The sequence below is a fragment of the Orussus abietinus genome, unplaced genomic scaffold (assembly GCF_000612105.2).
Source record: "Orussus abietinus isolate OABI.00-Male unplaced genomic scaffold, Oabi_2.0 scaffold13, whole genome shotgun sequence".
NCBI lineage: Eukaryota > Metazoa > Arthropoda > Insecta > Hymenoptera > Orussidae > Orussus > Orussus abietinus.
The window spans coordinates 132,490-143,872 of record NW_019394887.1 but is presented as its reverse complement, the minus strand read 5'-3'; the positions used below and the strand labels follow the sequence as shown (position 1 = coordinate 143,872).

Here is an 11,383-nt window from a genome sequence, read left to right as displayed (position 1 = left end):
AGGTCGAGGTCGAGGGGCGCGCCAGGACTCATCCCGAGCCCAATCGGGTTAGGGCCGCTTAAGGGGATCGGGGTCGCCGCTGACGCATCGACGACCGATCCGCCGAATGGATCTCCCAGGGAGTCGTCCGGTAGGTGTATACATATGCCAGCAAAATATTAACTTTAATGATTCAACAGCAGAAACAGACATTCGCATACGAAGTGGAAAGTTAACATACATGTCGCCGTCCTCCGAGACGGTAGATTCATGCGCATCGCGATCAATCACGGGTCGCCGGCTCCCCAGGGCGAACGGATCGGCCGAGTTTTCTCGGCTCTCCGACCCTCGCGTCTCGCCGACGCTCCGACGCCGAGGGCCGACGCCGAGGGCCGACGCCGAGGGCCGACGCCGAGGGCCGACGCCGAGGGCCGACGCCGAGGGCCGACGTCTTCGGGTGGAATTGCTCGGTCGCGTCCTATCCCCTAAACGTCCATTCGCCCATTCGCCCATTCGCCCATTCGCTTTTTCGCATAAGTACCTCGCACGCACTTGCACGCACTCGCACGCACTCGCACGCACTCGCTTCGAACTTGGAACGGGCCGTACCGACGTGCCCCCCTTCCTTAACGTCCGCGTTCATCTTTTCATCCGGCATCCGTTTAAACCCTTTTGCTAGGACGGACGACCGTAGTCCCCCGGTATGTACCACTATACCCCGGCTACGGAATAACTCCAAGGAAGGCGCCAACTATCCGCTCGAGCTCGCGGATCTTCCCCTGGACGTCGCGTCCCGCGTTTGCGTTTGGCCCTAAGGTGGTTTTCTGCGTTTTATCCGAGGCGTCGAAGGGGTAGTCTTAACGGCCCAAGCCCGAGTGCCCCCGAGGGGGGCAAATAATAAAAACGGGGGAAAGGAAGAGAAACGGAAATCGAAGGGGTACGTCCGTTCCAAGTAATTTCCGGTCGCCCGCGTCCTCTCTCCCTCGCGTACCCCACGCGACAGCCACCCTCCCTCGCTTATGAATCCGTTTGACCAGGCAAACGCGGCACTCTCTCTCTCCCTTCCGTACATTTCGCACTTTCGCATCGGTAAACGTATCATCGGTCTCATCGGCAACGATTCCTTCGATCCACTTACACTCTTCGTCGCGTCATCCGTGGGGCGGCATCCGGCAGACAGAGAATAGACTCGCACACCACACATCGGGGAACACGTACACAGGATGCACCTTCGACAGGCAGGTCCTCCTCACACGTGGTCATCCTTCCAGCTCCGTCTCTTTCGCTCTCACAGGATTCACGCTCTCTCTTTCTCTTTCTCTCTCTTTCTCTCTCTCTCTCTCTCACTTTCGCTCTCTCCTCTCTCTCCGACTTTCCTTCGTTCTTCATTCCTCGCTTTCCTTTCTTTCACGTGTTCTCTCACTCTTTCTCTCCTCTTAGGTTCTCCACGTTCTCGCTCTTTCTCTCTCTCGCTCTCGCTCTCTCTTTCTTTCGGTAAATCCTCGGGATTTGCATCCGCTTTTTTCTTTCATTTTTTTTTTCTCTCTCTCGCTCTCGCTCTCTCGGGACTCACGCACATCCATCAATTCGCATCCGTACCATCCAATCCTGTTGTCTTTGTATTGTGTTCGATAGCTTTCTAGTTAAATCAAATCGCACAGTACAACCTCGGGGTGATCTGTGAACAGCAAAAGCGGGCCAAATATAAGTCAACTGTTAACCCCCGGCAGGGCGCGCTTCAAACTTCGCTTTTCATTTTTTTTAAACACGCATTTATTTCGGGGCTTTTTCGTTTTGCTTCCGTTTCCTTTTGAGTGACAATTTTGAAAACCACCTCGGAACAACGATCCCCGACCCGGAATTTTCAAAATTCCACAAACCATTCGAAACTCGAGGAGAAATTTCTACGAAATTTCCAATATTTCCCTGACCACCGGACATCGTGTCGCACTCGAAGAGCGGATCGTCGTTAAAGTTTGGTAAAACGAGGGCAGAAATATAGGAAGGATAAATCCTAGGAAAATTGAAAGGAAAATACTTGGTTAATTCGGCATCCTACATTTCGTTCCCCCAAACTCGACGACGATCGGCCCTTCTCCGCCAGAGAACTCTCCCTCTCTTTCTTCCACTTTCATCCGGAAGCTGACACATGCATTCGCCTCTTTCTTCTCTCTACCCTCCCCTAGATGATATCCTCGGCTCTTTCTCTCACTTTTTCGCTCGCTCGTTTCCAAAGTCAACGGGTGTCCCCGACTCTCTCTCTCTTTCATGTCGGGACCGGGGAACCGTCCCTTGACGACCATCGGGAAGGGACGCTGCTTAAAAGGGTTTAAAGGAGGGATTTTAACAAGAGATGCCCCAGAGATGCGTTTAATCCATGGACGTGAGAAAATGAAGATCGTTGAGTTTCCCATCGAATGGAATTAATTTGTCCTGTTCGAGTTGGAAAGTTCCGACGAGGATGGGCTTCGTGTGCGGAAGCTTGGAGCTCGTCTAAGCCTTTGAAATTCACCCCGAGAGGCAGAGTTAATTTGCAACGCGGGGATTTTGGCGGGGATTTTGGCGGGGACGAATGAAGTAACATCGAAGGGGGGAGGGGGCAACTTTCCTAGCCGCGGTATACACTGTCCTAACGTACACCGGTGTATCCTTTCGAGACACTTATCGTGGGATCTGAAACGATACCGCGTCATGGGCACGTTCGATGAGCAACGTCGACAAATGATACGAAGAGTGAAAAAATGAAAGGAAGAAGATGGAAAGATATCCTCCCAGCGCCCCCGTTCCGGTCTCGGTCCCGAAAGCATACACCACCTCGAATAAAAAGTGAAGAATCGGGTACTCACCAACTAGACGTGGTGCTAGTGACGCTCTTCAGTTTGCGGATCTCTTTGGTGGCCCAGGAGGCGAGGGACTTGGTCTTATTGGTCCTCGACTTCCTGCCCTTGGTGAGTAGCTCGGTGATGGGGTCGGTGTCGATCATGGGCAGGAGTTTCTCCCCGAAGACGACGACCAAATCACCGAGTAGCCCGAGGGCAGCAGAAATATTCCCATCCGAGAGTTCTCGATCCTGGCTAATGGTCGTGATGAATTGGATCATGAAGGGCACGTGGGGCTCGATCAGGGCGACATCTTGAAGGGGAGTGAGTCCGTCGCCACGGAGACCCTGGACAATTCCGGTGTACGCTTCGAGGACGCCCTCGCGCAGCTGATTCAGATAATCCAGCATGTCGTAATCGTTCCTGTCGACGTTGGCCCGCGAGGCCTGCGACAGGGTCTGCAAAACCACGTCCAGGTACTTCTTGAACTCGGGACCGATGCCCAGGGCGATGTCCCCGAAGGCGGCGAGGATCTGCGGCTTGACGGACCGGTGCACGGAGTCGTTGCCCAGGTTCTCCAGGAGGAGGGTCATGATCTCGTCGCAGTAAGGCAGCATCTTGCCCTTCAAGGCTCGGCAGATATCGCCGGTGAGGCCGACCGCGGAGCAGCAGACCTGGTACTCGGCGTGGTTCTTCAGGCCGAGACACAGGAAAGGCTTGAACGCGTCCATGTACTTGAGGAAGCCCTCCCCGAGGCGCTCGACCAGGGTCGAGACGGCCATGAGCGCGTCCTCCTGTACCCCGCCGGCCTTGCAGGAGTTCGAGTTGAACATGGAGAGCAAGGCCGTCATGATGGCGTCCGAGATCTGCGGGGCGTCCTCCGCGGTTACCTTGCGGAGGACCGACTGCAGGGTCGCGCAAAGAAGGGACTGGAGGTCGTTGAACTGCACGCGGTCCGAGTTATTCTGGATGTGGGTCTCCATCTGGAGAACCTGCTGGAGCCTCTCCAGGATGACCATGGTGGTCCTCTGGACGGTGACGTAGCAATCCCTCGGGGAGTTCTTCACCATCTCCATGATGGCCTCGTAGGCCGCCGAGCGGAGGTTCGCCTGGGCCCCGTCGGGTCTGTCCGTCGTCTCCAGGAGCCTCTGGATGATGAAGTCGAAGTACTGCGACATGCAGTAGGTGTCCGGCTGGTTGCCGTCGTTGGTCCCCTCGGCCGACTCGTAGCTCGCCTCGGCGAGACCGGTGAAGGCCCAGCAGACGTTAGCCGCGACCCTCGGCTCGGCCTTCAGCCCATTCACCAGGGACTCGAGCAGCGGCTTCAGGTAGGTCTCGTTGATCGCCGCCTCGGGGATCATCTCGCAGACCCGGCCGAACGTCCACGCCGTCGTGTCCCTCACCACGACGCTCCGGTCGTACATCAGCTCGATCAGGGTCGGCATCGCTTGCTCCACCAGCGGCTTCAGCGTGTTCGCCTCCAGGCCGCCCAGGATCGAGCCGAAGACCATCACCGCCGCGTCCCGGTACCGCCAGTCCGGGTTCTTTATGTTCACCTTGACGAAGGGCAGCACGTACGGCACGATGCTCTCCTCGCAGCAGGACGCGAGGAGCATCAGGCACACCCCGGCCGCCTTGGAGGGGTTCCAGTCGTCCTCGTCGTCGAATTCCTCCTGCTTCGTCAACATTCTCATCAACACCGGCACCAGGTACTGGAGGGCGCCCTTCGCGTAGTGCCTCGACACCTTCACCGGTGGTCGGCCTCCGTCGTTGGCCTCGCCCTCCTCCATCGACAGGTCCATCTCCTCGTCGGCCACGTTCGACCAGAACTCGATGCCCTGGAGGGCCACCTCGTCGATTTCGCACTTCATCGCCTCCAACGTTATCTACGGAGCAAATGTTATTTGTCATTGAAGATGTCTGCTCGAAAGACGTTCCTCGGCTCCAGAGGTTCGCTTATGAAAGTGTTTCAAACCCAGCACTTACCGGGAAGAGAGCAGGTCCCATGTATGGCTCCATGTATTGATAGTAAAGAGACATTATTTTAACGAGGCACTGTAAGGCGGCTACTCGGACCTGCGTGTTACTAGACTGAGTTGCTTCGCACACCACTTCCATTATGAAGTTCCTTTCTGTCTGCAAGTGGATTCGAGATTATGATCGGTGCACGTAACGAATGCGTTGGATTGACCAGAAAGTTGTCGCAATTTTCGCAGTTCAAGACGCTGACGCTTTGTTTTCAGATAAAGTGATTTTTCCTTTGTCCGAGTCCTATGCCGTTTCGAAGGGCAAACCTAGCCTAACATTTTGTTAGTAACAATTGCACTTCATACATGAATTCGAATAATTTAGGCCATTTAATTAAAGAAGGAAAAGTAGCAAATTTGCTCGATTTTCTTCTCTAGACAATAAAGGTCGATTGACACCCATCCTATTCGTTTTTTTTTTTTTTTTTTTTTTTTTTTTTACGAAAAATTAAATTTCACGAGCATCGCGTTCTTCCTTAGTCTTCATAATCACGTACTCAAGTTGCAAATGATTCGGTCCAGCCAGTTTGTAGAAAAAAAATGTATAAATATTTTCACGTTTTATATGTACAGAATGACCCTTTCGTATCACCTTTAATACAAAGCGTTAGACCCTAAACAACAAAACCCGAAAAACTCTCTGGACATCCCAATATTTTCTTTCCCTTAATCCGAAATGGCATTACCTCTATTTCAAAGTTTCCTTTGGTGAACTCGAGAGAATTGAAGAGAGCCCGCGTCGCAGCGAGCCTGACATGATTCGACGTACTCGATCCCTTCATACCGTGTATAATGGCGGTTAGAATATGGTTAGACTGGGTGACGAGTACTTCGCTTTCTATCTCTTGGCAAATGTAGCCTATCGTCTCCAAGGTTGCTTCCTTCATCATCTCGGTACTACTAGAATTCACTACATTACTGACTAAAAGAGGTATTAGCTCGGTCCACTGGTTAACAGGTAATTCTGCCACCGCAACATAAGCAACGCACTGCGCCGCAGAGCTTGGCCTGTTCTCCTCCGTCCCCAAAGCACCTAAAATCTGTTCGGACAGTTAACTAAATAATTATCGAAGAAAAGTGTGCATTCAAGTTAACCCTTTGACTGCAAAGTCCTTCGGACATATTGTCGAAATTCAGGCAGTAATGGACCAAACGTTCGATGCATGTATACACTTTTCGCAGTCAAAAGGTTTAAGACACGTGGAGACCTCTCTTACATTTTTCTTTATGTATTCCCTGGTGTCGGCGGGAATAGCAAGCCATCGCTGTTGATACTGAGTCTTTAATATGGGATCTTTGGATGTCAACTGATTCTTTAACTGCAAACCCGCTGCCATGCGAGCGATCGAACTCGCCGCAGCAGTGACGAGTACATCGCTCAGTCTCCGCACAAACTCGTGCTACAAAAAGAAAGGAGTGAGTCCAAGTAACGTTATCTTTCCATAGGATCAGTTTCTTGGTTTCTTTGTTTAGGCGTCTTAAATATAAACTTACAAACTTGGACTGCGCCGCCTGCTCTAAGAAATTCTGTGCCACCACCAACTCATTTTTATCTGGAGAAAGAAAACATATCCAATGTCAATGTAAGGGCAATTCTTCGCTATGACTTAAATGGTACCAAGCTATATTTCTCTACTCATTAATACTGCTTTGATCGTATCGTTATTACTTTATGTCTTCAAGGTCATCCAATACCTTTCATTTCAATTATACGTCTAAGTTGCAGTGGTCAATAATTTTACAAACAGATATACGGCTTCCTTAGCAACAGCTAAACATATCATATAAAGAGCATCTCGTGCATTTCTTAGTTTCTTTCTTATAATCTTAGAGAATAATAATCTGTTCTTGTCTTTATAATCTTACGCAATCCTTTGTTGTGCTTCTAACTTTCATAACACGAGCGAGGAATTATAAATACCACAAAGGAAGTTACAACTAGGATTAGTCTATTCAAAAGGAACTTGCTATTATAAAGTTATAATTCTCTGTTAAATATTTATTACTATACGATGAAAATGGAGATAAAATCAGAAACGATGCACATGAGAAGTATATCGCTATAACGATAACTAAGAACAGCACGAAGGATTTGAGACTCAAACATTTAAAAAAAAAATGAACTAGCAGACTAAAGAAGGAACCACCCGATATGGACTGACAAACGACCTCAAACGACTTAACGCAGCCAATCAGGCCACCGTTTGGCAAGCTCGTCCTCTTCGAGAGGAGATACCTTCGGCAGTATACCAAATTACGCTCAATGCCTCGATTAATCAGGGAGAATCAATTTTGCGGCTGCCCCTCTGTGAGAAATCAAGTAGAGTCAACCCGTTCCTGAGGTCCGTGCGGTCCAAATTGTTCCTGTGGATATTAGAGCGAGGAAGCGCGCGCAAAAGTTTTCACTAACCTGGGGAAACGGTCTTTTCGAGGACCTGAATGAGCTGGACCGTCGTGGAATCCATCTGCATGGTGTTTCTGGGCTCTCGGAGCCTGGGCCGCTTGTGTTTGAGACGAGCCGGGGCTTCCTGAAACTCTCTGGCTAAAAGTCTCGCTTCGGGGCCCGTTCTAACCGGCAGGTGCCCACATGTATCGGCGAATCAACTGGCTCGGTGTTAACCCTTCGTCCCGCGGCTACTTCCTGCTTCCTACGAACCGGCGGAGGATTATGTATCGCGAGGGAACGCGGCGTTCGTTCGTTCATTCGTTCATTCGTTTATTCGTTCATTCGTCGTTCGTTCGTGCGCGCGCGCGCCTCTGCCTCGCGACACACGTCCAGGGACGAGAGGCGGACGCGGATTTACGCACCTTTCCGATGTGCCGGGACGACGAGGACACCCTACGTAGGCCGCCGATCGAAGCCAAGGATGTCCGGAGCTAACTGCGTCTCCACTCGGCCGGCGAGCTCGCCTTCTTGGCGCAGGAATTCGTCGTCAAGGAGTTCGGACGACACCCACCGGCAACACCAACCGGCTTCAACGCACGTTCGTCGCCGTCTTTTGCCGCCTCTCGCCACCGATGCCCCAAACGGACTACTTTACGCACGCCCGCGGCCCCTCGCCGACCGCTGCGACGCCATCTTGGACGCCATCTTGGACGCCATCTTGCCAGCGCCAAGTTCAACCGCGTCGTCGGTTACTGGACCGCATGATGCAAACCGGGCCCTACACTTTTTCCCATATCAGTTTTATATCTATCGATAGTTAACCACTGGTGTTAAATACTGCATAAACTACTTTTGACTCTGATTTTACCGCTAACACCGACGTAAAACGATGTTTATACAACACAACACTAATAGTTATAATTCCGAAGTAAGATAGCAGGTGTAAATGTACATACATCATCATCATCATACGTCATATGCATACATATGTACATTACTGATCATATTAAAAAGCGATTGAGGAGCCGAAAGCGCAGAGCGACCATTCGCCGAAACAGATCCACGTTCTATGCTTAGCGTGGATACGCACTTTGTTACTCGATAAGTTCAGACGTTACCTACAAATTTGAAACTTTTTGTTGTTAACTCTCTATTTTTGCCGTTGGATATTTATTTAATTGTAGGTCATAAACGGAACAAAATTAAACATTTCTCTGCTATGTTAATGATATACCAGAAAAGAAAAATATTAGCATAGGAAGTGTTTTCGTGCCGCGTCTCTATTTCATTTCATGCGATCATTTCGATAGAAAACATCAATAAATTATTCATAATTAATTTGGCGAGCGTTCGTAACTGCATTCCTTTTTCAATTAATTATTCAGAACATATTACTGCATAATCAGTATTGCGTGATCATATTAGTGGCGAATTGTCATGCAAGCATTCTAAGCCATAGCCTGACAGACTTATGAACGTATTATCTTATTTAATAGACAAGTTATTATATTTCAATATAATAGCGCCACATTATTGAATCGTTTGAAAGTCGTTATCAGTAATGGAGGTATTGCGATACTAAGTAGTGAAGCATGCTAGCTCGAAACTGTGCCTTACGTTTCGGCAACATTATTAAAGAATATCTAAGTAATTCAACTCTGCATGGATTGAAATACATTGTTGAAGATGGCCGACACTGGACCGAGCGGTAATATTGTAAAATATGTGTCGCAACAATGTCGGACGTGAATGTCTTCCCACTATAGTTTAGCATCACTTATTCCCAAAAAATGCTTTCACGTCCACCAGTGTACCGGGCAATATGAATTCAATTCGCCAAACGATCATACAACATTCGTTGAAAAAACTATACAAGAATGAATATTATGACAAAATTATGATGCATTTATTTTCAGGCTATTTTGGATATTTTTCTGCGGATTGAGTTGGTGGGGTTGTATCGAAATGGTATCGGGAGTCCTCAATGATTTCACTGACAATTCGATAGCAATGACTGTAGAGACCACCTATCTTGACTGGCAAACGAAATTCCCTTCCTTCGGCATGTGTTTTCAAATGTCATCAGAACTGAAAGCTTACCTAATTGCGTACGTAAACGTTAAAAAGAGAACTAAAAAGCAATTTGACTGATTTTTAATAAAAAATGTAATGACTATGACTACGATCACTTATATTACCGAAAGCTTTCGTTAACTGATATCATGGTCAAATAAATGTTAATTTTCCAATGTGCTATTTTTTGAGCAGAAATAAGAGTTTTGAATATTCAAGATATGCTGCGGATCTGCGCAAATTGTTCACCTATTCCGCGCTGGGGTATAGTCACAAATCAAAGCTGAAGATATTAAATAAACTATCGGCAACAGAGCTGATGGCACTTAATGACAAAGTAAAATACTTTCTAGGGACAAATTTTTAAAACATGCAAGGGCTATAATGATTCTTTTCGTATTGCTAGGTCAGAGTCAACTGTACCGAACTTTTGGGAGTCTGTCGATTCAATGACATAGTTTTCAACTGTTGCGATGAATTCGCAGGGTTACAAACCACTGCAGGATATTGTTTAATGATCAACTCTCGTCAAGCCAAGCCTGCAAAAGGAAGATCGGTTGACTTTAATGTGAATCGGACCACAGGGGCCGGCGTGTTGTCCGTCAATTTGACAAAAGCAATGGACACTTACAGGTTTTCGGTAGATGTAAAGGTACCTTTTCATGGAGCACTAAACGCTCAATTTTAGGATTATGAGTCAAAATGTCAAATCATTCGGTTTACCCAATTTGAAGAAAAGTTTTGTATATATTTTAACTTTTCGATACACATGTATTGTTGCTTTTATAACACCTTAAAAGTCAATGCAAGTGTAGAATTGTAAATCATCATCTCTCTAAAGTTCTACAATTGGATTCCTTTCACAGTTCTACTTGTTGAACGACGTACAGATACCTTCGATAGTGAGTAATGCCGACAAGGAGGTGGCAGGGCTTGTCGGTCATAAAAATTACTATGCGATCACTCTCCAGGATGTCAACAACGAGGACGGAGTAAAACACGTTCCCATTTCTCAGCGAAAATGTCGGTTCCCATTTGAGAACGAAGATAACTTCATCTATGATCTGTACAGCTACGATGTATGCGTCACAGAGGTAATCCTCAAAATTTCTCAGCATACGACAATTAGCCAATGTTACAGAGAATCAACAACCTCTTCTTGATTCAGCAGATGCAAGTCGAGCGCATGTTGCATTTATGTGGTTGCGTGAACCACTATTTTCCACGTAACCCAGAAATGCCGGTGTGCAATTATACCCAGTTAGAGTGTCTCTTCAAGGAACGAAGTTCCATCATCAACATTGCCATTGGTGGCAATACGCGATGTTACTCGGACTGCGAGGAACCGTTGATAGTCTCCGATGGGACTGGCATTCCTTCAAAAAAGCTTTCTTGGAATGGAACGACCATGACTTTCCGCATGCTCCATGTGCCCACGATTCGTTACCGGAGATACATTCTTCGCGGGATCCTCGACGTCTTAGGTAGACTCTGTCTAGCATCCAACACCGAGAGGAAAAATCATTTTCTAGAAAAGAAATCCTTGTATCCATTTACGCATTCTTCTCATAAAAACTGACGTTAATTATTGAGTCCTCGGCTATGATGACCCCTTTCATCCTTTTTCAGTGGAAATTGGAAGCGCAGCGGGTCTTTTTTTGGGTGCCAGCATCCTCAGCGTCGTGGAAATCCTCTATTGGTTATTACTAAAGCCGGCAAATCCATAACTCGCAATCGTATGATATTGCAAGTGTTTTTCAAGATATCTCGGAAAACTTCTGTAGGATTATTGGTGTAGAATAATGAATGCGCGTGTGCAAGCATATAAGTATGCAAAAACATGAATTTATAAAATTCATTATATATTTCCATTCTCCACGTTGATTTTAATCCGCCATTTAGTTTTCCCGCCATTCTTGTGATTTGGTGATTTCTGGTGATTTGTTGTATCAATTCTGGTGATATGATGTCATTGTAACTGGAGATCAGATGCTACGATGTAATCGATTTAACGCAGTAATTTGATGGCTTTAAATACATTTGCAAATGTAACAATATACTACGATATATACAACAATATACGATATGAGAGTTTGAAT

At 47.5% G+C, this 11,383-nt stretch overlaps 2 protein-coding genes across 7 annotated transcripts; one reads left to right on the top strand and one right to left on the bottom strand.

Moving 5' to 3' along the window:
• Nucleotides 1-145: 145 nt before the first annotated feature.
• LOC105697975 (importin subunit beta-1) lies at nt 146-7,765 on the bottom strand. 2 transcript variants are annotated; one of them, XM_012421767.2, is made up of 8 exons: nt 7,634-7,765; nt 7,236-7,473; nt 6,320-6,378; nt 6,043-6,225; nt 5,512-5,865; nt 4,785-4,934; nt 2,826-4,684; nt 146-1,657 (listed from the first exon to the last, which is right to left on the bottom strand). In XM_012421767.2, coding segments are annotated over exons 2-8 (2,667 nt in total). In that variant the 5' UTR covers nt 7,297-7,473; nt 7,634-7,765; the 3' UTR covers nt 146-1,656. The 2 variants fall into 2 exon arrangements, with proteins under 2 accessions (XP_012277190.1, XP_012277181.2); XM_012421758.2 differs by having other exon boundaries at nt 7,236-7,466; nt 7,634-7,749.
• Nucleotides 7,766-8,313: 548 nt separating this feature from the next.
• Nucleotides 8,314-11,363, top strand: LOC105698003 (sodium channel protein Nach). 5 transcript variants are annotated; one of them, XM_023433390.1, is made up of 7 exons: nt 8,314-8,391; nt 9,128-9,319; nt 9,480-9,621; nt 9,691-9,936; nt 10,151-10,378; nt 10,453-10,768; nt 10,914-11,363. In XM_023433390.1, the coding sequence occupies exons 2-7, from the start codon at nt 9,177-9,179 to the stop codon at nt 11,009-11,011; spliced, it is 1,173 nt and encodes a 390-aa protein (XP_023289158.1). In that variant the 5' UTR covers nt 8,314-8,391; nt 9,128-9,176; the 3' UTR covers nt 11,012-11,363. The 5 variants fall into 5 exon arrangements, with proteins under 5 accessions (XP_023289158.1, XP_012277264.1, XP_012277256.1 ...); XM_012421841.2 differs by lacking the exon at nt 8,314-8,391 and adding an exon at nt 8,773-8,919 and having other exon boundaries at nt 9,504-9,621; XM_012421833.2 differs by lacking the exon at nt 8,314-8,391 and adding an exon at nt 8,773-8,919 and having other exon boundaries at nt 10,456-10,768.
• The last annotated feature ends 20 nt before the right edge of the window (nt 11,364-11,383 follow it).

Excerpts from the sequence above, each read along its gene's own strand:
- LOC105697975 (XM_012421767.2), bottom strand. The coding sequence starts at position 7,296 with ATGCAGATGGATTCCACGACGGTCCAGCTCATTCAGGTCCTCGAAAAG. Across the intron at positions 6,226-6,319 it reads AGGCGGCGCAGTCCAAGTTT|CACGAGTTTGTGCGGAGACT; the intron begins GTAAGTTTATAT and ends TTCTTTTTGTAG. Across the intron at positions 5,866-6,042 it reads GGGAATACATAAAGAAAAAT|ATTTTAGGTGCTTTGGGGAC; the intron begins GTAAGAGAGGTC and ends CTGTCCGAACAG.
- LOC105698003 (XM_012421824.2), top strand. The coding sequence starts at position 8,804 with ATGCTAGCTCGAAACTGTGCCTTACGTTTCGGCAACATTATTAAAGAA. Across the intron at positions 8,920-9,127 it reads GGCCGACACTGGACCGAGCG|GCTATTTTGGATATTTTTCT; the intron begins GTAATATTGTAA and ends ATTTATTTTCAG. Across the intron at positions 9,622-9,690 it reads TGATGGCACTTAATGACAAA|GTCAGAGTCAACTGTACCGA; the intron begins GTAAAATACTTT and ends TCGTATTGCTAG.